The following is a 25,604-nucleotide window of genomic DNA, read 5'->3' as shown; positions in this document are numbered from 1 at the left end:
TTCACCGTGTTAGCCAGGATGGTCTCGATCTCCTGACCTCATGATCCACCCGCCTCGGCCTCCCAAAGTGGTGGGATTACAGGCGTGAGCCACCGCGCCCAGCCGTCCACCCTGTTCTCTACCAGAGTTCTGATACCGTGACTCTGTATAAAATGGTTTGGAAGCTGGACCCACCCTGTGTGAGTGTGGTTGTCCTGAGCCCACAGAAAGACACCTCCAGAGTGCGGATTGAGAAGCCTTTATTGTGGGAGGATCGGGGTGTCTGAGGGCCCCGGGAGTCGGGATGGACTTGGAAGGCTGGGGGGAGGGGCCTTTGAGGAAGAGGAGGCCTGGAAGCGGGGGTGATCACAGGTCAAGGGGTGGTCCTTGGGACCCCCGCAGTCAGTGGTGCTGCGGCGGCAGAGTGCACATTGACAGCTGAGAGCCACGGCGTAGGAGACCACGGGGTTCACGCCGCGCGGGCAGCCAGGGAGCCGGATGGACTCGAAGCGCACATCGCGGTAGTTGCACACCACCTGGGGCAGGGGCGGCAGGACCCCCTGCAGCACGCGGGTCTGGAAGCCGTGTGAGAGGGGGAATGAGCATGTGCCTGGGGCCAGCGCCTCGGCTGAGCTCCCCAGCTGCCCCCACAGGTCTGACTCAGGGGTCCAGGAAGCCCTCTGTTCCTGCCCTCCCACACCCCATTCCGCAGCCCCTGACCAGAGAGGCAGACCACCCTTCCTCCCCGGCTGCCTCTGTGGGTCTGGCCCTGAGGTGGCAGCACCTGCCCCGGCCCCGGGCAGCTCACCATGGTGGGGCAGTAGCCGGCACAGATGGTGGTGTTGACGGTGATGCACACGGGGCAGCCCTCCTTCTCGACAGCCAAGGTGGCATTGATGGGGCGGCACCGTGGCCGAAGCGTCTCCCTGGATGCCCATGTCCCGCCCATGCTCAGCAGCAGCCCCTGGGGCGAGGACACTGCTTCACCCGGGTCTGTGAGCACAGCCCTGAGCCCTGGCCTTCCCATCCCGCGTGGTACACCACCCACAAAGACCCAGAGACCCTTCCCGGCATCTCCTATTCAGGACCCACCACCCCGACACCTGCCTTTCAGAGCCCACCCCACAGCCCAGAGGACCTGAGATACCCCAACATTTCAGATCCCCACCCTCAGGAACTGCCCCACCTGAAGCTTACCGGGGGTCACGCTCCTCCAGAAAGAGGCCTCCTTCCACAGCTCACACGGGTCTGCCCCTTCTCATGCCAGTGATGGCCTGGAAGGACGTGGAAGGTGCCCAGGGGCCCTGCAGTCTTACCTGGAACATCTCCATCCTTGGTGCCTGGAAATGTGGATCTACCCTACCTTTGACATGTCTCTCTCTTAGCGGGATATCTTCCGCAAGCACTGGGGATGTGGACATGGAAAGTAAATTGAGTCTCCGTGGGGGAGTGAGACAGGGAGCGAGGGGTGTTGGACGCGGCACGGGAACCCGGCCCGAGTCAGCGGCCCCAATTGGCTGCTCTCTCTCAGATACAGTTCCCCTTCCTCCCTCCAGGGGGCGCCATGGAACGCAGGGCCCTCACTGGCCCTGGGGACTGGGTGACGTCAGGGGTGAGCCTCTCGTGATTGGCTCCACCACCCTGCGTAAGCTCAAAGGGCATAAAGGAGAGCCCCGACACCCGGAGCCATTGTGGCTCCGGCCGGTTGCGCCTGCCCTCGGGCCCTCAGGGAGGCGAGGGTTCGAGGTGCACGAGTTCGAGGCCAACCTGGTCCACATTGGTTGAAAAAAAAATTTTTTTTATCGTTCCCTATGTAACAACAATACATAAAGGGAGGACGCCTTGATAGGAAGAAATGACATCTTCCTACGTGTTTTTAAATTACTTCAATGTATGTTTTTTTTATTTTGGGAGACCGAGCCTTGCTCGGTCCTCGGGGGACCTCCCTGCCTCTCAGCCATGGCGGTTGTCACCTGTGGTAAACAGAATGGCGGGAGCAAGTGGGATGTCCCACTACTCGGGCTGAGGCAGGAGAATCACGGGAACCTAGGAGGTGGAACCTCCTCGCCCAGGAGGGGCGCGGCTTCGGACTTAGCTTCTGCCCAATGAGAGAGGGCCTCCCCGTGACTGTGCTGCCAGGTTAGCCACTTGACCCTGGTGCCCCCAACGAGGGATTCAGCCCGAGCCCCACCTCTCCCTTAGGGACCTCCGCCCACTCTACCCTCAAGCCAGGGTGCCCGGAGCGCTCCCCGGAAATGCGTGGGCTTCAGGTGATTTAACTGATTATTGAATAGGCCCGCAGGAGGTGTGTCCTGCCCCCGAAGCCGCAGCCTCGGAGAACATTATCTGGACTTAGTCCCTTTCCCGCGATGCCATCAAGCTGGACAATTTTAAGGTCTGTTTCTTTCCCAATGTAGGGTATAGGTTGGCACAGGGAAGAGGGCTAGAAACCTGACTTGAGCTCCCCGCCCAGGGCTGAACTCTCCAGCATCCTGATCACTTCTCATTCAACCTTGCTTATACTCCCCCCGTGATTGGTAGCTCTTTATCTCAAAACAGAATATTCTAAGCCAACCCCTGCCTGCTCTCACCAAGTAAGATTTCTCATTTGAACCCCAGCTCCCAGATACTTAAAGGCCTTCTGTAGACCATGTCCTCAAGGTCCCCTGGCCATCTGCTTGCATGTTCCAGTTTCTCTCCTCCCCCATCCACGTCGTGAAATGTGCCCTCCCACTCCCCAGGATGAGCAAGGTGGTGTCCTCTGTGACTGAGCAGTCAGCAACTTAACACCAAAGGTCACCAACGATCAAATCCATGAGAGTTGATCCGAGGAGTTATGTATTAGGGCTAAGAAAGAGTAAACACTCAGTAAATAGTGGCTATTATTATTATTATCATCATCATCATGATTACCCTCAAGTTTCCCTGGGAGAGCTCCTATTCAACCTTCAAAACCCCATGTTGTTGCACCCATCCTACAGAGATTGAGCTCAAATTCAGAGAGTTGTGATTTTGCAATGATTTGATGAGTTCCCCAACTGGGGTCCATCCGTAGAGCAGCTGGGCCAACCCTGAGGTCTCTCAGCATCCAGCTCTGTTCTTTTTCTGCCTGACCAGTTCCTGGGTATAAGTCTCAGGCCCGGCCAGTCCGGCTGAGGAGTGTGCAGACACAGGCAGTGCCAATTTGAATCCATCGCCAGTCCACACGGCCCTGGGCATCAGCGGTCAATGCCCGCACATAGGACTGCTTGGCCTTGCACTCAGACACCCAGTGCCCCCCGGTCCACACCCTGGCGGCAGCCCCTCCACCTACCCCTGGGCCACCTTCTTCAGAGTTATCGGCCTCGAAGCGGTGACAAAGAAGTGCTGGCGGAGGGAACTGCCGCCAGCCGCAGGCGCCTCGCCCAACACCTCCACCTCGAGCACACCCAAGTCCACAGCGGTCCGGGGGTCTGTCACCCAGACACTGACTGCATCACACACGGCCAGCCTCACCCTGATGACTCGCCGGTGAAGTATCGCTCACCTCACACTGGCTGCGGTTGGCCCGGGCGCCTGCTGACTCCCAAAAGGCCCCAGTCTCCAGCAGGAAGACCAGAGGGGGCCCGGCAGCGGCACCCCTAGACAGGACCACTCAGGGGGAAAGAAGGTCCTACTTTGGTTCAGGAAAAGGTGACAGTGCCGAGGGTGGGGTTAGGACCCCATTGACACACTGGGGAGGAAGAAAATGAGGGGGATGCAGAGGGAGCCTGGGGGAGCGGGAGCACCTCTCAGAGGACATGGAAACAGGGAAAAGGAGGCTGGGATTAGAGAAGAGGATAAACACTTCGGTGGGGACAGAAGTTTGGAACCCCAGGGGAGGCTTGCCTGCCAGGATTACGGGGAAGCCCTTGCTCTAGAAGTTTGGGGGACTCCATATATAGGACTTGCATCACACCCAACTTGTAGATTAAGAATAAATATTCAACAACTCCAGGTCAGGCACTATGCCTCACACCTGTAATCCCAGCACTTTGGGAGGCTGAGGCGGGTGGATGACTTGAGGTCAGGAGTTCGAGAGCAGCCTGGACAACATTGTGAAACAACATCTCTACTGTTAATACCAAAATCAGCCAGGCGTGGTGCTGCACGCCTGTGATCTCAGCTACTCGGGAGGCTGAGGCAGGAGAATCGCTTGAACCCGGGAGGGCCGAGATTGCAGTGAGCCAAGATCGTGTCACTGCACTTCCGCCTGGACAACACAGTGAGACTCTGTCTCAAAAAAAAAAAAAAAAAAAAAAATAAGGCCGGGCATGGTGGCTCACACTTGTAATCCCAGCATTGTCGGAGGCTGCAGTGGGCGGATCAGCTGAGGTGAGGAGTTCCAGACCAGCCTGACCAACATGGAGAAACCCCATCTCTACTAAAAATACAAAATATCCTCGGGCGTGGTGGTGCATGCTTATAATGCCAGGTACTTGGGAGGCTGAGGCAGGAGAATCGCTTGATCCCAGGAGGCGGAGTTTGCAGTGAGCCAAGATCGCGCCATTGCACTTCAGCTTGGGCAACAAAAACAAAGCTCCATCTTAAAAAAATAATAATAATAATCATAAAAAAGATAAAAATTGTTCGGCCGGGCACAGTGGCTCATGCCTGCAATCCCAGCACTATGGGACGCCGAGGCGGGTGCGTCACCTGAGGTCAGGACTTTGAGACTAGCCTGGCCAACGTGGTGAAACGCTGTGTCTACTAAAAAAATTACAAAAATTAGCTGGGTGTGGTGGTGCACGCCTGTAGTCCCAGCTACTCGGGAGGCTGAGGCAGGTGAATTGCTTGAACCCGGGAAGCATAGGTGCAGTGAGCCAAGATCGCGCCACTGCACTCCAGCCTGGGTGACAGGGTGAGACTCCATCTCAAAAAAAAAAAAAAAAAAAAGATGAAATAAAAATAAAAATAGAAAATAGTCAACTACTATTACTCAATAGCAACAGAGGGTAAAATACAGGCTCAGAGAAATTAATGCTTTGTGCCTGGACACATAGCCAGCAAATGGCAGAGATGGGACTTCACCTCTGGGCAACTGCACTCTGCCATCCTTCCCGTAGAACTCTGAGGAACCGAGAGTCTTGCATCTTGGAGGATGTTCCAACAACTTTTTTTTTTTTTTTTTTTTTTTGAGGTGGGGTCTCACTCTCTCACCCAGACTGGACTGCAGTGGCTCGATCTCGGCTCACTGCAAGCTCTGCCTCCCGGGTTCAAGCCATTCTCCTGCCTCAGCCTCCCGAGTAGCTGGGACTGCAGGCGCCTGCCACCACGCCTGGCTAATTTGTTGTATTTTTTAGTAGAGACGGGGTTTCCCCGTGTTAGCCAGGATGGTATTGATCTGCTGTCCTTGCGATCTGCCCACCTCGGCCACCCAAAGTGCTGGGATTACAGGCATGAGCCACTGCGCCCGGCCCAATTTTTTTTTGTTTGTTTTGTTTTGTTTTGTTTTGTTGTTTTTTTTTTTGAAACAGAGTCTCACTCTGTCTGGCCAGGCTGGAGTACAGTGGCGCAATCCTGGCTCACTGTAACGCCTGTCTCCTGGTTTCAAGCGATTCTCCTGCCTCAGCCTTCTGAGTAACTGGAATTACAAGCGCCTGCCACCGTGCCCAGCTAATTTTTGTATTTTTAGTAGAGATGCAGTTTCACGACATTGGCCAGACTGGTCTCAAACTCCCAACCTCCAGTGATACTCCTGCCCTGGCCTCCCAGAGTGCTGGGATTATAGGCGTGAGACACCACGCCTGGCCCCAAACAAATTGCTTTAAGACGAGGTCTCCCAATGTTTCCCACTGCACTTGAACTCCTGGGCTCAAGCAATCCTCCTGCTGTGGCTCCTGAGTAGCTGGGACTACAGACTCAAGCCACCACGCCTGGCCACATTCCACAATTTAGAGAAAGTCCACAAGCTGGAATCCTAGGGAGACCCCAATTCACCTCAAAACTGCCACTAAGGAGGTAAAACGCTGCCCCTCTGAGGCAGGCTTCAGTTTCCCTGTGTGTGAAATTGACCTGGCGCTGGGAGAGGCTGTTGGAGGCGCGGATTTTGCAGTTTCCCTACAACATTCTGGAAGCCTGTGGTTCTGGGAAAGGGTGGCGTGGAGAAGACTGGGAAACAACCAGTGGTCACCAGAGCTGTAGCACCTCCTCCACCTCCGAGCTCTGGGGCTGGGAACCCCAGGCTTCGGGGCCCCTGTGGAGGACGCAGGTGGCCCCTTCTTTCCTGACATCTCAGGAGAGGGAGGGACAACCGGCTAGGGGAAGAAAAGCACAGGAAGGTTATACAGCCAGACGGGGAAGGGGCCAAATCTCTGAACAACCCCTTCCCCGAGTTCCTCTTCAAGTGCAGGGTACCCGAGAGTCAAGGCCCCGCCCCCTTTCCAGAGGCCCCTTTTCTACCCAGGTGACGGGTCCTAGCTGGGATGGGAGGCAGATGGACGGAGGGGAGCGGGGAGGAGGGGAAGGGAGAGGCAGTGGATGAAGGAGGATGGAAGAGATGACATCCCCCTCGGCCCATTCATCCCATTCAGGTCCCCAAGCCGCCCCCCACCCGCACCTGCACTGCCAGTGCCAACGTCAGAGGGAGGAAGAGGGAGCTCGGCTTAGAAGGCTGAGGCCCTGCCCCCTGGGCCACACCGATCATGTGGCCTTCCTTCTCCCCACAGAAGGCCAGACCATGGACACCTCCTGAGCTGGAGGTCATCCTCCATCTCCACCCTGTTTTCTCTTTCTTTCTTTCCTTCTTTCTTTCTTTCTTTCTTTCTTTCTTTCTTTCTTTCTTTCTTTTTTTTTTGAGATGGAGTCTCGCTCTGTCATGGAGGCTGGCGTGCAGTGGCGCGATCTCTGCTCACTGCAAGCTCCCCCTCCTAGGTTCACTCCATTCTCCTGCCTCAGCCTCCCAAGCAGCTTGGACTACAGGGGCCCGCGAGCAAGCCCAGATAAGTTTTTGTATTTTTAGTAGAGACGGGGTTTCACCGTGTTAGCCAGGAAGGTCTCGATTCCCTGACCACATGATCCACCCGCCTCCGCCTCCCAAAGTGGTGGGATTACAGGAGCGCAGCACCACGCCCAGCTAATTTTGGTATTATCAGTAGAGATGTTATTTCACAGTGTTGGCCAGGCTGCTCTTGAACTCCTGACCTCAAGTCAACCACCCGCCTCAGCCTCCCAAAGTGCTGGGACTACAGGTGTGAGCCATAGTGCCTGACCTGGAGTTGTTGAATATTTATTCTTAATCTACAAGTTGGGTGTGATGCAAGTCCTGTACATGGAGTCGCCCAAACGTCTAGAACAAGGGCTTCCCCATAATCCTGGCAGGCAGGCCTCCCCTGGGGTTCCAAACTTCTGTCCCCACTGAAGTGTTTATCCTCTTCTCTAATCCCAGCCTCCTTTTCCCTGTTTCCATGTCCTCTGAGAGGTGCTCCCGCTCCCCCAGGCTCCCTCTGCATCCCCCTCATTTTCTTCCTCCCCAGTGTGTCATTGGAGTCCTAACCCCCACCCTTGACATTGTCCCCTTTTCCTACTCCAAAGTGGGACCTTCTTTTCCCCCGAGTGGTCCTGTCTAGGGGTGCCGCTGCCGGGCCCCCTCTGGTCTTCCTGCTGGAGACTGGGGCCTTTTGGGAGTCAGCAGGCACCCGGGCCAACCGCAGCCAGTGTGGGGTGAGCGATACTTCACCGGCGAGTCATCAGGGTGAGGCTGGCCGTGTGCGATGCAGTCAGTGTCTGGGTGACAGACCCCCGGACCGCTGTGGACTTGGGTGTGCTCGAGGTGGAGGTGTTGGGCGAGGCGCCTGCAGCTGGCGGCAGTTCCCTCCGCCAGCACTTCTTTGTCACCTGCATCAAGGCCGATAACTCTGAAGAAGGTGGCCCAGGGGTAGGTGGAGGGGCTGCCGCCGGCGTGTGGACCGGGGGGCACTGGGTGTCTGAGTGCAAGGCCAAGCAGTCCTATGTGCGGGCATTGACCGCTGATGCCCAGGGCCGTGTGGACTGGCGATGGATTCAAATTGGCACTGCCTGTGTCTGCACACTCCTCAGCCGGACTGGCCGGGCCTGAGACTTATACCCAGGAACTGGTCAGGCAGAAAAAGAACAGAGCTGGATGCTGAGAGACCTCAGGGTTGGCCCAGCTGCTCTACGGATGGACCCCAGTTGGGGAACTCATCAAATCATTGCAAAATCACAACTCTCTGAATTTGAGCTCAATCTCTGTAGGATGGGTGCAACAACATGGGGTTTTGAAGGTTGAATAGGAGCTCTCCCAGGGAAACTTGAGGGTAATCATGATGATGATGATAATAATAATAATAGCCACTATTTACTGAGTGTTTACTCTTTCTTAGCCCTAATACATAACTCCTCGGATCAACTCTCATGGATTTGATCGTTGGTGACCTTTGGTGTTAAGTTGCTGACTGCTCAGTCACAGAGGACACCACCTTGCTCATCCTGGGGAGTGGGAGGGCACATTTCACGACGTGGATGGGGGAGGAGAGAAACTGGAACATGCAAGCAGATGGCCAGGGGACCTTGAGGACATGGTCTACAGAAGGCCTTTAAGTATCTGGGAGCTGGGGTTCAAATGAGAAATCTTACTTGGTGAGAGCAGGCAGGGGTTGGCTTAGAATATTCTGTTTTGAGATAAAGAGCTACCAATCACGGGGGGAGTATAAGCAAGGTTGAATGAGAAGTGATCAGGATGCTGGAGAGTTCAGCCCTGGGCGGGGAGCTCAAGTCAGGTTTCTAGCCCTCTTCCCTGTGCCAACCTATACCCTACATTGGGAAAGAAACAGACCTTAAAATTGTCCAGCTTGATGGCATCGCGGGAAAGGGACTAAGTCCAGATAATGTTCTCCGAGGCTGCGGCTTCGGGGGCAGGACACACCTCCTGCGGGCCTATTCAATAATCAGTTAAATCACCTGAAGCCCACGCATTTCCGGGGAGCGCTCCGGGCACCCTGGCTTGAGGGTAGAGTGGGCGGAGGTCCCTAAGGGAGAGGTGGGGCTCGGGCTGAATCCCTCGTTGGGGGCACCAGGGTCAAGTGGCTAACCTGGCAGCACAGTCACGGGGAGGCCCTCTCTCATTGGGCAGAAGCTAAGTCCGAAGCCGCGCCCCTCCTGGGCGAGGAGGTTCCACCTCCTAGGTTCCCGTGATTCTCCTGCCTCAGCCCGAGTAGTGGGACATCCCACTTGCTCCCGCCATTCTGTTTACCACAGGTGACAACCGCCATGGCTGAGAGGCAGGGAGGTCCCCCGAGGACCGAGCAAGGCTCGGTCTCCCAAAATAAAAAAAACATACATTGAAGTAATTTAAAAACACGTAGGAAGATGTCATTTCTTCCTATCAAGGCGTCCTCCCTTTATGTATTGTTGTTACATAGGGAACGATAAAAAAAATTTTTTTTTCAACCAATGTGGACCAGGTTGGCCTCGAACTCGTGCACCTCGAACCCTCGCCTCTCTGAGGGCCCGAGGGCAGGCGCAACCGGCCGGAGCCACAATGGCTCCGGGTGTCGGGGCTCTCCTTTATGCCCTTTGAGCTTACGCAGGGTGGTGGAGCCAATCACGAGAGGCTCACCCCTGACGTCACCCAGTCCCCAGGGCCAGTGAGGGCCCTGCGTTCCATGGCGCCCCCTGGAGGGAGGAAGGGGAACTGTATCTGAGAGAGAGCAGCCAATTGGGGCCGCTGACTCGGGCCGGGTTCCCGTGCCGCGTCCAACACCCCTCGCTCCCTGTCTCACTCCCCCACGGAGACTCAATTTACTTTCCATGTCCACATCCCCAGTGCTTGCGGAAGATATCCCGCTAAGAGAGAGACATGTCAAAGGTAGGGTAGATCCACATTTCCAGGCACCAAGGATGGAGATGTTCCAGGTAAGACTGCAGGGCCCCTGGGCACCTTCCACGTCCTTCCAGGCCATCACTGGCATGAGAAGGGGCAGACCCGTGTGAGCTGTGGAAGGAGGCCTCTTTCTGGAGGAGCGTGACCCCCGGTAAGCTTCAGGTGGGGCAGTTCCTGAGGGTGGGGATCTGAAATGTTGGGGTATCTCAGGTCCTCTGGGCTGTGGGGTGGGCTCTGAAAGGCAGGTGTCGGGGTGGTGGGTCCTGAATAGGAGATGCCGGGAAGGGTCTCTGGGTCTTTGTGGGTGGTGTACCACGCGGGATGGGAAGGCCAGGGCTCAGGGCTGTGCTCACAGACCCGGGTGAAGCAGTGTCCTCGCCCCAGGGGCTGCTGCTGAGCATGGGCGGGACATGGGCATCCAGGGAGACGCTTCGGCCACGGTGCCGCCCCATCAATGCCACCTTGGCTGTCGAGAAGGAGGGCTGCCCCGTGTGCATCACCGTCAACACCACCATCTGTGCCGGCTACTGCCCCACCATGGTGAGCTGCCCGGGGCCGGGGCAGGTGCTGCCACCTCAGGGCCAGACCCACAGAGGCAGCCGGGGAGGAAGGGTGGTCTGCCTCTCTGGTCAGGGGCTGCGGAATGGGGTGTGGGAGGGCAGGAACAGAGGGCTTCCTGGACCCCTGAGTCAGACCTGTGGGGGCAGCTGGGGAGCTCAGCCGAGGCGCTGGCCCCAGGCACATGCTCATTCCCCCTCTCACACGGCTTCCAGACCCGCGTGCTGCAGGGGGTCCTGCCGCCCCTGCCCCAGGTGGTGTGCAACTACCGCGATGTGCGCTTCGAGTCCATCCGGCTCCCTGGCTGCCCGCGCGGCGTGAACCCCGTGGTCTCCTACGCCGTGGCTCTCAGCTGTCAATGTGCACTCTGCCGCCGCAGCACCACTGACTGCGGGGGTCCCAAGGACCACCCCTTGACCTGTGATCACCCCCGCTTCCAGGCCTCCTCTTCCTCAAAGGCCCCTCCCCCCAGCCTTCCAAGTCCATCCCGACTCCCGGGGCCCTCAGACACCCCGATCCTCCCACAATAAAGGCTTCTCAATCCGCACTCTGGAGGTGTCTTTCTGTGGGCTCAGGACAACCACACTCACACAGGGTGGGTCCAGCTTCCAAACCATTTTATACAGAGTCACGGTATCAGAACTCTGGTAGAGAACAGGGTGGACGGCTGGGCGCGGTGGCTCACGCCTGTAATTGTCGGAGGCTGCTGTGGGTGGATCAGCTGAGGTGAGGGGTTCCAGACCAGCCTGACCAACATGGAGAAACCCCATCTCTACTAAAAATACAAAATATCGTCGGGCGTGGTGGTGCATGCCTATACTCCCAGGTACTTGGGAGGCTAAGGCAGGAGAATCTCTTGATCCTAGGAGGCGGAGGTTGCAGTGAGCCAAGATCCCGCCATTGTGCTTCAGCCTGGGCAACAAAAACAAAGCTCCATCTCAAAAAGTAATAATAATAATAATAATAATAAAATAAAAATTAAAAATGTTCGGCCAGGCGCAGTGGCTCATGCCTGCAATCTCAGCACTTTGGGAGGCCGAGGCGGGTGCATCACCTGAGTTCAGGACTTCGAGACCAGCCTGGCCAACATGGTGAAACCCTGTCTCTACTAAAAAAAAAAAAAAAAAAAAAATTAGCTGGGTGTGGTGGTGCGCGCCTGTAGTCCCAGCTACTCAGGAAGCTGAGGCAGGAGAATCGCTTGAACCCGGGAAGCATAGGTGCAGTGAGCCGAGATCACGCCACTGCACTCCAGCCTGGGTGACAGGGCCAGACTCCGTCTCAAAAAAAATAAATAAATAAAATAAAATAAAAATAAAAATAGAAAATAGTCCACTACTATTACTCAATAGCAACAGATGGTAAAATACAGGCTCAGAGAAATTAATGATTTGTGCCTGGTCACACAGCCAACAAATGGCAGAGATGGGACTTCAACTCTGGGCAACTGCACTCTGCCATCCTTCCTGTAGAACTCTGAGGAACTGAGAGTCTTGCATGTTGGAGGATGTTCCAATCAATTTTTTTTTTTTTTTTTTTTTTGACGGAGTCTCGCTCTGTTGTTGAGACTGGACTGCAGTGGCGCGATCTCGGCTCACTGCAAGATCCGCCTCCCGGGTTCCTGCCATTCTCCTGCCTCGGCCTCCCAAGTAGCTGGGACTACAGGCGCCCACCAGGACGCCTGGCTAATTTGTTGTATTTTTCAGTAGAGACGGGGTTTCCCCGTGTTAGCCAGGATAGTCTTGATCTCCTGACTTTGTGATCCGCCCGCTCGGCTTCCCAAAGTGCTGGGATTACAGGCATGAACCACTGCGCCAGGCCCAATTTTTTTTGTTTGTTTTGTTTTGTTTTGTTGTTTTGGGAAAGGGTGGCATGGAGAAGACTGGGAAACAACCAGTGGTCACCAGAGCTGTAGCACCTCCTTCGCCTCTGAGCTCTGGGGCTGGGAACCCCAGGCTTCCGGGGCCACTGTGGAGGACGCAGGTGGCTCCCTCTTTCCTGACATCTCAGGAGAGGGAGCGGCAACCGGTTAGGGGAAGAAAAGAACAGGAAGGTTATACAGCCAGGTGGGGAAGGGGCCAACTCCCTGAAAAACCCCTTCCCAGAGTTCGTCTTCAAGCGCAGGGTACCCAAGAGTCAAGGCCCCGCCCCCTTTCCAGAGGCCCCTTTTCTACTTAGGTGATGGCTCCTGGCTGGGATGGGAGGTAGATGGACCGGGGGGTGGAGGGGGCGGAGGAGGAGGGGAAGGGAGAGGCAGTGGATGAAGGACAATGGAAGAGATGACATCCCACTTGGCTCATTCATCCCATTCAGGTCCCCAAGCCCCCACCTGGACTGCCAGTGCCAACCTCAGAGGGAGGAAGAGGGAGCTCGGCTTAGAAGGCTGAGGCCCTGCCCCCTGGGCCACACCAATCGTGTGGCCTTCCTTCTCCCCACGGAAGGCCAGACCATGGACACCTCCTGAGCTGGATGTCATCCCCCATCTCCACCCTCTTTTCTTTTTCTTTCTTTCTTTCTTTTTTTTTTTTGAGATGGAGTCTCGCTCTGTCGTGCAGGCTGGAGTGCAGTGGCGTGATCTCTGCTCACCGCAACCTCCCGCTCCCAGGTTCACTCCATTCCCCTGCAAGCGCCCGCCACCAAGGCCGGATAACTTTCCGTATTTTTAGTAGAGACGGGGTTTCACCGTGTTAGCCAGGATGGTCTCGATCTCCTGACCTCATGATCCACCCGCCTCGGCCTCCCAAAGTGGTGGGATTACAGGCGTGAGCCACCGCGCCCAGCCGTCCACCCTGTTCTCTACCAGAGTTCTGATACCGTGACTCTGTATAAAATGGTTTGGAAGCTGGACCCACCCTGTGTGAGTGTGGTTGTCCTGAGCCCACAGAAAGACACCTCCAGAGTGCGGATTGAGAAGCCTTTATTGTGGGAGGATCGGGGTGTCTGAGGGCCCCGGGAGTCGGGATGGACTTGGAAGGCTGGGGGGAGGGGCCTTTGAGGAAGAGGAGGCCTGGAAGCGGGGGTGATCACAGGTCAAGGGGTGGTCCTTGGGACCCCCGCAGTCAGTGGTGCTGCGGCGGCAGAGTGCACATTGACAGCTGAGAGCCACGGCGTAGGAGACCACGGGGTTCACGCCGCGCGGGCAGCCAGGGAGCCGGATGGACTCGAAGCGCACATCGCGGTAGTTGCACACCACCTGGGGCAGGGGCGGCAGGACCCCCTGCAGCACGCGGGTCTGGAAGCCGTGTGAGAGGGGGAATGAGCATGTGCCTGGGGCCAGCGCCTCGGCTGAGCTCCCCAGCTGCCCCCACAGGTCTGACTCAGGGGTCCAGGAAGCCCTCTGTTCCTGCCCTCCCACACCCCATTCCGCAGCCCCTGACCAGAGAGGCAGACCACCCTTCCTCCCCGGCTGCCTCTGTGGGTCTGGCCCTGAGGTGGCAGCACCTGCCCCGGCCCCGGGCAGCTCACCATGGTGGGGCAGTAGCCGGCACAGATGGTGGTGTTGACGGTGATGCACACGGGGCAGCCCTCCTTCTCGACAGCCAAGGTGGCATTGATGGGGCGGCACCGTGGCCGAAGCGTCTCCCTGGATGCCCATGTCCCGCCCATGCTCAGCAGCAGCCCCTGGGGCGAGGACACTGCTTCACCCGGGTCTGTGAGCACAGCCCTGAGCCCTGGCCTTCCCATCCCGCGTGGTACACCACCCACAAAGACCCAGAGACCCTTCCCGGCATCTCCTATTCAGGACCCACCACCCCGACACCTGCCTTTCAGAGCCCACCCCACAGCCCAGAGGACCTGAGATACCCCAACATTTCAGATCCCCACCCTCAGGAACTGCCCCACCTGAAGCTTACCGGGGGTCACGCTCCTCCAGAAAGAGGCCTCCTTCCACAGCTCACACGGGTCTGCCCCTTCTCATGCCAGTGATGGCCTGGAAGGACGTGGAAGGTGCCCAGGGGCCCTGCAGTCTTACCTGGAACATCTCCATCCTTGGTGCCTGGAAATGTGGATCTACCCTACCTTTGACATGTCTCTCTCTTAGCGGGATATCTTCCGCAAGCACTGGGGATGTGGACATGGAAAGTAAATTGAGTCTCCGTGGGGGAGTGAGACAGGGAGCGAGGGGTGTTGGACGCGGCACGGGAACCCGGCCCGAGTCAGCGGCCCCAATTGGCTGCTCTCTCTCAGATACAGTTCCCCTTCCTCCCTCCAGGGGGCGCCATGGAACGCAGGGCCCTCACTGGCCCTGGGGACTGGGTGACGTCAGGGGTGAGCCTCTCGTGATTGGCTCCACCACCCTGCGTAAGCTCAAAGGGCATAAAGGAGAGCCCCGACACCCGGAGCCATTGTGGCTCCGGCCGGTTGCGCCTGCCCTCGGGCCCTCAGGGAGGCGAGGGTTCGAGGTGCACGAGTTCGAGGCCAACCTGGTCCACATTGGTTGAAAAAAAAATTTTTTTTATCGTTCCCTATGTAACAACAATACATAAAGGGAGGACGCCTTGATAGGAAGAAATGACATCTTCCTACGTGTTTTTAAATTACTTCAATGTATGTTTTTTTTATTTTGGGAGACCGAGCCTTGCTCGGTCCTCGGGGGACCTCCCTGCCTCTCAGCCATGGCGGTTGTCACCTGTGGTAAACAGAATGGCGGGAGCAAGTGGGATGTCCCACTACTCGGGCTGAGGCAGGAGAATCACGGGAACCTAGGAGGTGGAACCTCCTCGCCCAGGAGGGGCGCGGCTTCGGACTTAGCTTCTGCCCAATGAGAGAGGGCCTCCCCGTGACTGTGCTGCCAGGTTAGCCACTTGACCCTGGTGCCCCCAACGAGGGATTCAGCCCGAGCCCCACCTCTCCCTTAGGGACCTCCGCCCACTCTACCCTCAAGCCAGGGTGCCCGGAGCGCTCCCCGGAAATGCGTGGGCTTCAGGTGATTTAACTGATTATTGAATAGGCCCGCAGGAGGTGTGTCCTGCCCCCGAAGCCGCAGCCTCGGAGAACATTATCTGGACTTAGTCCCTTTCCCGCGATGCCATCAAGCTGGACAATTTTAAGGTCTGTTTCTTTCCCAATGTAGGGTATAGGTTGGCACAGGGAAGAGGGCTAGAAACCTGACTTGAGCTCCCCGCCCAGGGCTGAACTCTCCAGCATCCTGATCACTTCTCATTCAACCTTGCTTATACTCCCCCCGTGATTGGTAGCTCTTTATCTCAAAACAGAATATTCTAAGCCAACCCCTGCCTGCTCTCACCAAGTAAGATTTCTCATTTGAACCCCAGCTCCCAGATACTTAAAGGCCTTCTGTAGACCATGTCCTCAAGGTCCCCTGGCCATCTGCTTGCATGTTCCAGTTTCTCTCCTCCCCCATCCACGTCGTGAAATGTGCCCTCCCACTCCCCAGGATGAGCAAGGTGGTGTCCTCTGTGACTGAGCAGTCAGCAACTTAACACCAAAGGTCACCAACGATCAAATCCATGAGAGTTGATCCGAGGAGTTATGTATTAGGGCTAAGAAAGAGTAAACACTCAGTAAATAGTGGCTATTATTATTATTATCATCATCATCATGATTACCCTCAAGTTTCCCTGGGAGAGCTCCTATTCAACCTTCAAAACCCCATGTTGTTGCACCCATCCTACAGAGATTGAGCTCAAATTCAGAGAGTTGTGATTTTGCAATGATTTGATGAGTTCCCCAACTGGGGTCCATCCGTAGAGCAGCTGGGCCAACCCTGAGGTCTCTCAGCATCCAGCTCTGTTCTTTTTCTGCCTGACCAGTTCCTGGGTATAAGTCTCAGGCCCGGCCAGTCCGGCTGAGGAGTGTGCAGACACAGGCAGTGCCAATTTGAATCCATCGCCAGTCCACACGGCCCTGGGCATCAGCGGTCAATGCCCGCACATAGGACTGCTTGGCCTTGCACTCAGACACCCAGTGCCCCCCGGTCCACACCCTGGCGGCAGCCCCTCCACCTACCCCTGGGCCACCTTCTTCAGAGTTATCGGCCTCGAAGCGGTGACAAAGAAGTGCTGGCGGAGGGAACTGCCGCCAGCCGCAGGCGCCTCGCCCAACACCTCCACCTCGAGCACACCCAAGTCCACAGCGGTCCGGGGGTCTGTCACCCAGACACTGACTGCATCACACACGGCCAGCCTCACCCTGATGACTCGCCGGTGAAGTATCGCTCACCTCACACTGGCTGCGGTTGGCCCGGGCGCCTGCTGACTCCCAAAAGGCCCCAGTCTCCAGCAGGAAGACCAGAGGGGGCCCGGCAGCGGCACCCCTAGACAGGACCACTCAGGGGGAAAGAAGGTCCTACTTTGGTTCAGGAAAAGGTGACAGTGCCGAGGGTGGGGTTAGGACCCCATTGACACACTGGGGAGGAAGAAAATGAGGGGGATGCAGAGGGAGCCTGGGGGAGCGGGAGCACCTCTCAGAGGACATGGAAACAGGGAAAAGGAGGCTGGGATTAGAGAAGAGGATAAACACTTCGGTGGGGACAGAAGTTTGGAACCCCAGGGGAGGCTTGCCTGCCAGGATTACGGGGAAGCCCTTGCTCTAGAAGTTTGGGGGACTCCATATATAGGACTTGCATCACACCCAACTTGTAGATTAAGAATAAATATTCAACAACTCCAGGTCAGGCACTATGCCTCACACCTGTAATCCCAGCACTTTGGGAGGCTGAGGCGGGTGGATGACTTGAGGTCAGGAGTTCGAGAGCAGCCTGGACAACATTGTGAAACAACATCTCTACTGTTAATACCAAAATCAGCCAGGCGTGGTGCTGCACGCCTGTGATCTCAGCTACTCGGGAGGCTGAGGCAGGAGAATCGCTTGAACCCGGGAGGGCCGAGATTGCAGTGAGCCAAGATCGTGTCACTGCACTTCCGCCTGGACAACACAGTGAGACTCTGTCTCAAAAAAAAAAAAAAAATAAAAAATAAGGCCGGGCATGGTGGCTCACACTTGTAATCCCAGCATTGTCGGAGGCTGCAGTGGGCGGATCAGCTGAGGTGAGGAGTTCCAGACCAGCCTGACCAACATGGAGAAACCCCATCTCTACTAAAAATACAAAATATCCTCGGGCGTGGTGGTGCATGCTTATAATGCCAGGTACTTGGGAGGCTGAGGCAGGAGAATCGCTTGATCCCAGGAGGCGGAGTTTGCAGTGAGCCAAGATCGCGCCATTGCACTTCAGCTTGGGCAACAAAAACAAAGCTCCATCTTAAAAAAATAATAATAATAATCATAAAAAAGATAAAAATTGTTCGGCCGGGCACAGTGGCTCATGCCTGCAATCCCAGCACTATGGGACGCCGAGGCGGGTGCGTCACCTGAGGTCAGGACTTTGAGACTAGCCTGGCCAACGTGGTGAAACGCTGTGTCTACTAAAAAAATTACAAAAATTAGCTGGGTGTGGTGGTGCACGCCTGTAGTCCCAGCTACTCGGGAGGCTGAGGCAGGTGAATTGCTTGAACCCGGGAAGCATAGGTGCAGTGAGCCAAGATCGCGCCACTGCACTCCAGCCTGGGTGACAGGGTGAGACTCCATCTCAAAAAAAAAAAAAAAAAAAAGATGAAATAAAAATAAAAATAGAAAATAGTCAACTACTATTACTCAATAGCAACAGAGGGTAAAATACAGGCTCAGAGAAATTAATGCTTTGTGCCTGGACACATAGCCAGCAAATGGCAGAGATGGGACTTCACCTCTGGGCAACTGCACTCTGCCATCCTTCCCGTAGAACTCTGAGGAACCGAGAGTCTTGCATCTTGGAGGATGTTCCAACAACTTTTTTTTTTTTTTTTTTTTTTTGAGGTGGGGTCTCACTCTCTCACCCAGACTGGACTGCAGTGGCTCGATCTCGGCTCACTGCAAGCTCTGCCTCCCGGGTTCAAGCCATTCTCCTGCCTCAGCCTCCCGAGTAGCTGGGACTGCAGGCGCCTGCCACCACGCCTGGCTAATTTGTTGTATTTTTTAGTAGAGACGGGGTTTCCCCGTGTTAGCCAGGATGGTATTGATCTGCTGTCCTTGCGATCTGCCCACCTCGGCCACCCAAAGTGCTGGGATTACAGGCATGAGCCACTGCGCCCGGCCCAATTTTTTTTTGTTTGTTTTGTTTTGTTTTGTTTTGTTGTTTTTTTTTTTGAAACAGAGTCTCACTCTGTCTGGCCAGGCTGGAGTACAGTGGCGCAATCCTGGCTCACTGTAACGCCTGTCTCCTGGTTTCAAGCGATTCTCCTGCCTCAGCCTTCTGAGTAACTGGAATTACAAGCGCCTGCCACCGTGCCCAGCTAATTTTTGTATTTTTAGTAGAGATGCAGTTTCACGACATTGGCCAGACTGGTCTCAAACTCCCAACCTCCAGTGATACTCCTGCCCTGGCCTCCCAGAGTGCTGGGATTATAGGCGTGAGACACCACGCCTGGCCCCAAACAAATTGCTTTAAGACGAGGTCTCCCAATGTTTCCCACTGCACTTGAACTCCTGGGCTCAAGCAATCCTCCTGCTGTGGCTCCTGAGTAGCTGGGACTACAGACTCAAGCCACCACGCCTGGCCACATTCCACAATTTAGAGAAAGTCCACAAGCTGGAATCCTAGGGAGACCCCAATTCACCTCAAAACTGCCACTAAGGAGGTAAAACGCTGCCCCTCTGAGGCAGGCTTCAGTTTCCCTGTGTGTGAAATTGACCTGGCGCTGGGAGAGGCTGTTGGAGGCGCGGATTTTGCAGTTTCCCTACAACATTCTGGAAGCCTGTGGTTCTGGGAAAGGGTGGCGTGGAGAAGACTGGGAAACAACCAGTGGTCACCAGAGCTGTAGCACCTCCTCCACCTCCGAGCTCTGGGGCTGGGAACCCCAGGCTTCGGGGCCCCTGTGGAGGACGCAGGTGGCCCCTTCTTTCCTGACATCTCAGGAGAGGGAGGGACAACCGGCTAGGGGAAGAAAAGCACAGGAAGGTTATACAGCCAGACGGGGAAGGGGCCAAATCTCTGAACAACCCCTTCCCCGAGTTCCTCTTCAAGTGCAGGGTACCCGAGAGTCAAGGCCCCGCCCCCTTTCCAGAGGCCCCTTTTCTACCCAGGTGACGGGTCCTAGCTGGGATGGGAGGCAGATGGACGGAGGGGAGCGGGGAGGAGGGGAAGGGAGAGGCAGTGGATGAAGGAGGATGGAAGAGATGACATCCCCCTCGGCCCATTCATCCCATTCAGGTCCCCAAGCCGCCCCCCACCCGCACCTGCACTGCCAGTGCCAACGTCAGAGGGAGGAAGAGGGAGCTCGGCTTAGAAGGCTGAGGCCCTGCCCCCTGGGCCACACCGATCATGTGGCCTTCCTTCTCCCCACAGAAGGCCAGACCATGGACACCTCCTGAGCTGGAGGTCATCCTCCATCTCCACCCTGTTTTCTCTTTCTTTCTTTCCTTCTTTCTTTCTTTCTTTCTTTCTTTCTTTCTTTCTTTCTTTCTTTCTTTTTTTGAGATGGAGTCTCGCTCTGTCATGGAGGCTGGCGTGCAGTGGCGCGATCTCTGCTCACTGCAAGCTCCCCCTCCTAGGTTCACTCCATTCTCCTGCCTCAGCCTCCCAAGCAGCTTGGACTACAGGGGCCCGCGAGCAAGCCCAGATAAGTTTTTGTATTTTTAGTAGAGACGGGGTTTCACCGTGTTAGCCAGGAAGGTCTCGATTCCCTGACCACATGATCCACCCGCCTCCGCCTCCCAAAGTGGTGGGATTACAGGAGCGCAGCACCACGCCCAGCTAATTTTGGTATTATCAGTAGAGATGTTATTTCACAGTGTTGGCCAGGCTGCTCTTGAACTCCTGACCTCAAGTCAACCACCCGCCTCAGCCTCCCAAAGTGCTGGGACTACAGGTGTGAGCCATAGTGCCTGACCTGGAGTTGTTGAATATTTATTCTTAATCTACAAGTTGGGTGTGATGCAAGTCCTGTACATGGAGTCGCCCAAACGTCTAGAACAAGGGCTTCCCCATAATCCTGGCAGGCAGGCCTCCCCTGGGGTTCCAAACTTCTGTCCCCACTGAAGTGTTTATCCTCTTCTCTAATCCCAGCCTCCTTTTCCCTGTTTCCATGTCCTCTGAGAGGTGCTCCCGCTCCCCCAGGCTCCCTCTGCATCCCCCTCATTTTCTTCCTCCCCAGTGTGTCATTGGAGTCCTAACCCCCACCCTTGACATTGTCCCCTTTTCCTACTCCAAAGTGGGACCTTCTTTTCCCCCGAGTGGTCCTGTCTAGGGGTGCCGCTGCCGGGCCCCCTCTGGTCTTCCTGCTGGAGACTGGGGCCTTTTGGGAGTCAGCAGGCACCCGGGCCAACCGCAGCCAGTGTGGGGTGAGCGATACTTCACCGGCGAGTCATCAGGGTGAGGCTGGCCGTGTGCGATGCAGTCAGTGTCTGGGTGACAGACCCCCGGACCGCTGTGGACTTGGGTGTGCTCGAGGTGGAGGTGTTGGGCGAGGCGCCTGCAGCTGGCGGCAGTTCCCTCCGCCAGCACTTCTTTGTCACCTGCATCAAGGCCGATAACTCTGAAGAAGGTGGCCCAGGGGTAGGTGGAGGGGCTGCCGCCGGCGTGTGGACCGGGGGGCACTGGGTGTCTGAGTGCAAGGCCAAGCAGTCCTATGTGCGGGCATTGACCGCTGATGCCCAGGGCCGTGTGGACTGGCGATGGATTCAAATTGGCACTGCCTGTGTCTGCACACTCCTCAGCCGGACTGGCCGGGCCTGAGACTTATACCCAGGAACTGGTCAGGCAGAAAAAGAACAGAGCTGGATGCTGAGAGACCTCAGGGTTGGCCCAGCTGCTCTACGGATGGACCCCAGTTGGGGAACTCATCAAATCATTGCAAAATCACAACTCTCTGAATTTGAGCTCAATCTCTGTAGGATGGGTGCAACAACATGGGGTTTTGAAGGTTGAATAGGAGCTCTCCCAGGGAAACTTGAGGGTAATCATGATGATGATGATAATAATAATAATAGCCACTATTTACTGAGTGTTTACTCTTTCTTAGCCCTAACACATAACTCCTCGGATCAACTCTCATGGATTTGATCATTGGTGACCTTTGGTGTTAAGTTGCTGACTGCTCAGTCACAGAGGACACCACCTTGCTCATCCTGGGGAGTGGGAGGGCACATTTCACGACGTGGATGGGGGAGGAGAGAAACTGGAACATGCAAGCAGATGGCCAGGGGACCTTGAGGACATGGTCTACAGAAGGCCTTTAAGTATCTGGGAGCTGGGGTTCAAATGAGAAATCTTACTTGGTGAGAGCAGGCAGGGGTTGGCTTAGAATATTCTGTTTTGAGATAAAGAGCTACCAATCACGGGGGGAGTATAAGCAAGGTTGAATGAGAAGTGATCAGGATGCTGGAGAGTTCAGCCCTGGGCGGGGAGCTCAAGTCAGGTTTCTAGCCCTCTTCCCTGTGCCAACCTATACCCTACATTGGGAAAGAAACAGACCTTAAAATTGTCCAGCTTGATGGCATCGCGGGAAAGGGACTAAGTCCAGATAATGTTCTCCGAGGCTGCGGCTTCGGGGGCAGGACACACCTCCTGCGGGCCTATTCAATAATCAGTTAAATCACCTGAAGCCCACGCATTTCCGGGGAGCGCTCCGGGCACCCTGGCTTGAGGGTAGAGTGGGCGGAGGTCCCTAAGGGAGAGGTGGGGCTCGGGCTGAATCCCTCGTTGGGGGCACCAGGGTCAAGTGGCTAACCTGGCAGCACAGTCACGGGGAGGCCCTCTCTCATTGGGCAGAAGCTAAGTCCGAAGCCGCGCCCCTCCTGGGCGAGGAGGTTCCACCTCCTAGGTTCCCGTGATTCTCCTGCCTCAGCCCGAGTAGTGGGACATCCCACTTGCTCCCGCCATTCTGTTTACCACAGGTGACAACCGCCATGGCTGAGAGGCAGGGAGGTCCCCCGAGGACCGAGCAAGGCTCGGTCTCCCAAAATAAAAAAAACATACATTGAAGTAATTTAAAAACACGTAGGAAGATGTCATTTCTTCCTATCAAGGCGTCCTCCCTTTATGTATTGTTGTTACATAGGGAACGATAAAAAAAATTTTTTTTTCAACCAATGTGGACCAGGTTGGCCTCGAACTCGTGCACCTCGAACCCTCGCCTCCCTGAGGGCCCGAGGGCAGGCGCAACCGGCCGGAGCCACAATGGCTCCGGGTGCCGGGGCTCTCCTTTATGCCCTTTGAGCTTACGCAGGGTGGTGGAGCCAATCACGAGAGGCTCACCCCTGACGTCACCCAGTCCCCAGGGCCAGTGAGGGCCCTGCGTTCCATGGCGCCCCCTGGAGGGAGGAAGGGGAACTGTATCTGAGAGAGAGCAGCCAATTGGGGCCGCTGACTCGGGCCGGGTTCCCGTGCCGCGTCCAACACCCCTCGCTCCCTGTCTCACTCCCCCACGGAGACTCAATTTACTTTCCATGTCCACATCCCCAGTGCTTGCGGAAGATATCCCGCTAAGAGAGAGACATGTCAAAGGTAGGGTAGATCCACATTTCCAGGCACCAAGGATGGAGATGTTCCAGGTAAGACTGCAGGGCCCCTGGGCACCTTCCACGTCCTTCCAGGCCATCACTGGCATGAGAAGGGGCAGACCCGTGTGAGCTGTGGAAGGAGGCCTCTTTCTGGAGGAGCGTGACCCCCGGTAAGCTTCAGGTGGGGCAGTTCCTGAGGGTGGGGATCTGAAATGTTGGGGTATCTCAGGTCCTCTGGGCTGTGGGGTGGGCTCTGAAAGGCAGGTGTCGGGGTGGTGGGTCCTGAATAGGAGATGCCGGGAAGGGTCTCTGGGTCTTTGTGGGTGGTGTACCACGCGGGATGGGAAGGCCAGGGCTCAGGGCTGTGCTCACAGACCCGGGTGAAGCAGTGTCCTCGCCTCAGGGGCTGCTGCTGAGCATGGGCGGGACATGGGCATCCAGGGAGACGCTTCGGCCACGGTGCCGCCCCATCAATGCCACCTTGGCTGTCGAGAAGGAGGGCTGCCCCGTGTGCATCACCGTCAACACCACCATCTGTGCCGGCTACTGCCCCACCATGGTGAGCTGCCCGGGGCCGGGGCAGGTGCTGCCACCTCAGGGCCAGACCCACAGAGGCAGCCGGGGAGGAAGGGTGGTCTGCCTCTCTGGTCAGGGGCTGCGGAACGGGGTGTGGGAGGGCAGGAACAGAGGGCTTCCTGGACCCCTGAGTCAGACCTGTGGGGGCAGCTGGGGAGCTCAGCCGAGGCGCTGGCCCCAGGCACATGCTCATTCCCCCTCTCACACGGCTTCCAGACCCGCGTGCTGCAGGGGGTCCTGCCGCCCCTGCCCCAGGTGGTGTGCAACTACCGCGATGTGCGCTTCGAGTCCATCCGGCTCCCTGGCTGCCCGCGCGGCGTGAACCCCGTGGTCTCCTACGCCGTGGCTCTCAGCTGTCAATGTGCACTCTGCCGCCGCAGCACCACTGACTGCGGGGGTCCCAAGGACCACCCCTTGACCTGTGATCACCCCCGCTTCCAGGCCTCCTCTTCCTCAAAGGCCCCTCCCCCCAGCCTTCCAAGTCCATCCCGACTCCCGGGGCCCTCAGACACCCCGATCCTCCCACAATAAAGGCTTCTCAATCCGCACTCTGGAGGTGTCTTTCTGTGGGCTCAGGACAACCACACTCACACAGGGTGGGTCCAGCTTCCAAACCATTTTATACAGAGTCACGGTATCAGAACTCTGGTAGAGAACAGGGTGGACGGCTGGGCGCGGTGGCTCACGCCTGTAATCCCACCACTTTGGGAGGCCGAGGCGGGTGGATCATGAGGTCAGGAGATCGAGACCATCCTGGCTAACACGGTGAAACCCCGTCTCTACTAAAAATACGGAAAGTTATCCGGCCTTGGTGGCGGGCGCTTGCAGGGGAATGGAGTGAACCTGGGAGCGGGAGGTTGCGGTGAGCAGAGATCACGCCACTGCACTCCAGCCTGCACGACAGAGCGAGACTCCATCTCAAAAAAAAAAAGAAAGAAAGAAAGAAAAAGAAAAGAGGGTGGAGATGGGGGATGACATCCAGCTCAGGAGGTGTCCATGGTCTGGCCTTCCGTGGGGAGAAGGAAGGCCACACGATTGGTGTGGCCCAGGGGGCAGGGCCTCAGCCTTCTAAGCCGAGCTCCCTCTTCCTCCCTCTGAGGTTGGCACTGGCAGTCCAGGTGGGGGCTTGGGGACCTGAATGGGATGAATGAGCCAAGTGGGATGTCATCTCTTCCATTGTCCTTCATCCACTGCCTCTCCCTTCCCCTCCTCCTCCGCCCCCTCCACCCCCCGGTCCATCTACCTCCCATCCCAGCCAGGAGCCATCACCTAAGTAGAAAAGGGGCCTCTGGAAAGGGGGCGGGGCCTTGACTCTTGGGTACCCTGCGCTTGAAGACGAACTCTGGGAAGGGGTTTTTCAGGGAGTTGGCCCCTTCCCCACCTGGCTGTATAACCTTCCTGTTCTTTTCTTCCCCTAACCGGTTGCCGCTCCCTCTCCTGAGATGTCAGGAAAGAGGGAGCCACCTGCGTCCTCCACAGTGGCCCCGGAAGCCTGGGGTTCCCAGCCCCAGAGCTCAGAGGCGAAGGAGGTGCTACAGCTCTGGTGACCACTGGTTGTTTCCCAGTCTTCTCCATGCCACCCTTTCCCAAAACAACAAAACAAAACAAAACAAACAAAAAAAATTGGGCCTGGCGCAGTGGTTCATGCCTGTAATCCCAGCACTTTGGGAAGCCGAGCGGGCGGATCACAAAGTCAGGAGATCAAGACTATCCTGGCTAACACGGGGAAACCCCGTCTCTACTGAAAAATACAACAAATTAGCCAGGCGTCCTGGTGGGCGCCTGTAGTCCCAGCTACTTGGGAGGCCGAGGCAGGAGAATGGCAGGAACCCGGGAGGCGGATCTTGCAGTGAGCCGAGATCGCGCCACTGCAGTCCAGTCTCAACAACAGAGCGAGACTCCGTCAAAAAAAAAAAAAAAAAAAAAAATTGATTGGAACATCCTCCAACATGCAAGACTCTCAGTTCCTCAGAGTTCTACAGGAAGGATGGCAGAGTGCAGTTGCCCAGAGTTGAAGTCCCATCTCTGCCATTTGTTGGCTGTGTGACCAGGCACAAATCATTAATTTCTCTGAGCCTGTATTTTACCATCTGTTGCTATTGAGTAATAGTAGTGGACTATTTTCTATTTTTATTTT

General features: G+C 56.3%; 4 protein-coding genes and 2 pseudogenes across 16 annotated transcripts; 4 read left to right on the top strand and 2 right to left on the bottom strand.

The window, feature by feature from the left end:
- Positions 1-222: 222 nt before the first annotated feature.
- On the bottom strand, positions 223-3,455 carry LOC129526157 (choriogonadotropin subunit beta 7-like). 5 transcript variants are annotated; one of them, XM_055359642.2, is made up of 5 exons: positions 3,293-3,455; positions 1,343-1,384; positions 1,177-1,253; positions 788-943; positions 223-554 (listed from the first exon to the last, which is right to left on the bottom strand). In XM_055359642.2, the coding sequence occupies exons 4-5, from the start codon at positions 926-928 to the stop codon at positions 240-242; spliced, it is 456 nt and encodes a 151-aa protein (XP_055215617.1). In that variant the 5' UTR covers positions 929-943; positions 1,177-1,253; positions 1,343-1,384; positions 3,293-3,455; the 3' UTR covers positions 223-239. The 5 variants fall into 5 exon arrangements, with proteins under 5 accessions (XP_055215617.1, XP_063553627.1, XP_063553625.1 ...); XM_063697557.1 differs by lacking the exon at positions 3,293-3,455 and adding an exon at positions 2,571-2,696; XM_063697555.1 differs by having other exon boundaries at positions 1,177-1,384.
- On the top strand, positions 2,235-8,305 carry LOC134756989 (neurotrophin-4-like; annotated as a pseudogene).
- Positions 7,729-10,943, top strand: LOC129526203 (choriogonadotropin subunit beta 7-like). 2 transcript variants are annotated; one of them, XM_055359771.2, is made up of 5 exons: positions 7,729-7,873; positions 9,782-9,823; positions 9,913-9,989; positions 10,223-10,378; positions 10,612-10,943. In XM_055359771.2, the coding sequence occupies exons 4-5, from the start codon at positions 10,238-10,240 to the stop codon at positions 10,924-10,926; spliced, it is 456 nt and encodes a 151-aa protein (XP_055215746.1). In that variant the 5' UTR covers positions 7,729-7,873; positions 9,782-9,823; positions 9,913-9,989; positions 10,223-10,237; the 3' UTR covers positions 10,927-10,943. The 2 variants fall into 2 exon arrangements, with proteins under 2 accessions (XP_055215746.1, XP_063553623.1); XM_063697553.1 differs by lacking the exon at positions 7,729-7,873 and adding an exon at positions 8,470-8,595.
- Positions 10,944-13,293: 2,350 nt separating this feature from the next.
- LOC129526102 (choriogonadotropin subunit beta 7-like) lies at positions 13,294-16,526 on the bottom strand. Of its 3 annotated transcripts, none has more exons than XM_055359479.2 (5): positions 16,364-16,526; positions 14,414-14,455; positions 14,248-14,324; positions 13,859-14,014; positions 13,294-13,625 (listed from the first exon to the last, which is right to left on the bottom strand). In XM_055359479.2, the coding sequence occupies exons 4-5, from the start codon at positions 13,997-13,999 to the stop codon at positions 13,311-13,313; spliced, it is 456 nt and encodes a 151-aa protein (XP_055215454.1). In that variant the 5' UTR covers positions 14,000-14,014; positions 14,248-14,324; positions 14,414-14,455; positions 16,364-16,526; the 3' UTR covers positions 13,294-13,310. The 3 variants fall into 3 exon arrangements, with proteins under 3 accessions (XP_055215454.1, XP_063553622.1, XP_055215453.1); XM_063697552.1 differs by lacking the exon at positions 16,364-16,526 and adding an exon at positions 15,642-15,767; XM_055359478.2 differs by having other exon boundaries at positions 14,248-14,455.
- Positions 15,306-21,369, top strand: LOC134756988 (neurotrophin-4-like; annotated as a pseudogene).
- Positions 20,801-24,015, top strand: LOC129526120 (choriogonadotropin subunit beta 7-like). Of its 6 annotated transcripts, none has more exons than XM_063697550.1 (5): positions 20,801-20,945; positions 22,854-22,895; positions 22,985-23,061; positions 23,295-23,450; positions 23,684-24,015. In XM_063697550.1, the coding sequence occupies exons 4-5, from the start codon at positions 23,310-23,312 to the stop codon at positions 23,996-23,998; spliced, it is 456 nt and encodes a 151-aa protein (XP_063553620.1). In that variant the 5' UTR covers positions 20,801-20,945; positions 22,854-22,895; positions 22,985-23,061; positions 23,295-23,309; the 3' UTR covers positions 23,999-24,015. The 6 variants fall into 6 exon arrangements, with proteins under 6 accessions (XP_063553620.1, XP_063553618.1, XP_063553621.1 ...); XM_063697551.1 differs by lacking the exon at positions 20,801-20,945 and adding an exon at positions 21,541-21,667; XM_063697548.1 differs by having other exon boundaries at positions 22,854-23,061.
- Positions 24,016-25,604: the final 1,589 nt, after the last annotated feature.

This window comes from Gorilla gorilla, chromosome 14 (genome assembly GCF_029281585.2).
Source record: "Gorilla gorilla gorilla isolate KB3781 chromosome 14, NHGRI_mGorGor1-v2.1_pri, whole genome shotgun sequence".
In the NCBI taxonomy this organism is placed as follows: Eukaryota; Metazoa; Chordata; class Mammalia; order Primates; family Hominidae; genus Gorilla; species Gorilla gorilla.
This window is presented reverse-complemented; position numbering and strand designations above follow the sequence as displayed.

Bases quoted from the DNA above. Each gene is read 5' to 3' on its own strand.
- LOC129526120 (XM_063697550.1), top strand. From the start codon at position 23,310: ATGGGCGGGACATGGGCATCCAGGGAGACGCTTCGGCCACGGTGCCGC. The intron at 23,451-23,683 runs GTGAGCTGCCCG...CACGGCTTCCAG, and splicing joins CCGGCTACTGCCCCACCATG to ACCCGCGTGCTGCAGGGGGT.
- LOC129526102 (XM_055359478.2), bottom strand. From the start codon at position 13,999: ATGGGCGGGACATGGGCATCCAGGGAGACGCTTCGGCCACGGTGCCGC. The intron at 13,626-13,858 runs GTGAGCTGCCCG...CACGGCTTCCAG, and splicing joins CCGGCTACTGCCCCACCATG to ACCCGCGTGCTGCAGGGGGT.
- LOC129526203 (XM_055359771.2), top strand. From the start codon at position 10,238: ATGGGCGGGACATGGGCATCCAGGGAGACGCTTCGGCCACGGTGCCGC. The intron at 10,379-10,611 runs GTGAGCTGCCCG...CACGGCTTCCAG, and splicing joins CCGGCTACTGCCCCACCATG to ACCCGCGTGCTGCAGGGGGT.
- LOC129526157 (XM_063697555.1), bottom strand. From the start codon at position 928: ATGGGCGGGACATGGGCATCCAGGGAGACGCTTCGGCCACGGTGCCGC. The intron at 555-787 runs GTGAGCTGCCCG...CACGGCTTCCAG, and splicing joins CCGGCTACTGCCCCACCATG to ACCCGCGTGCTGCAGGGGGT.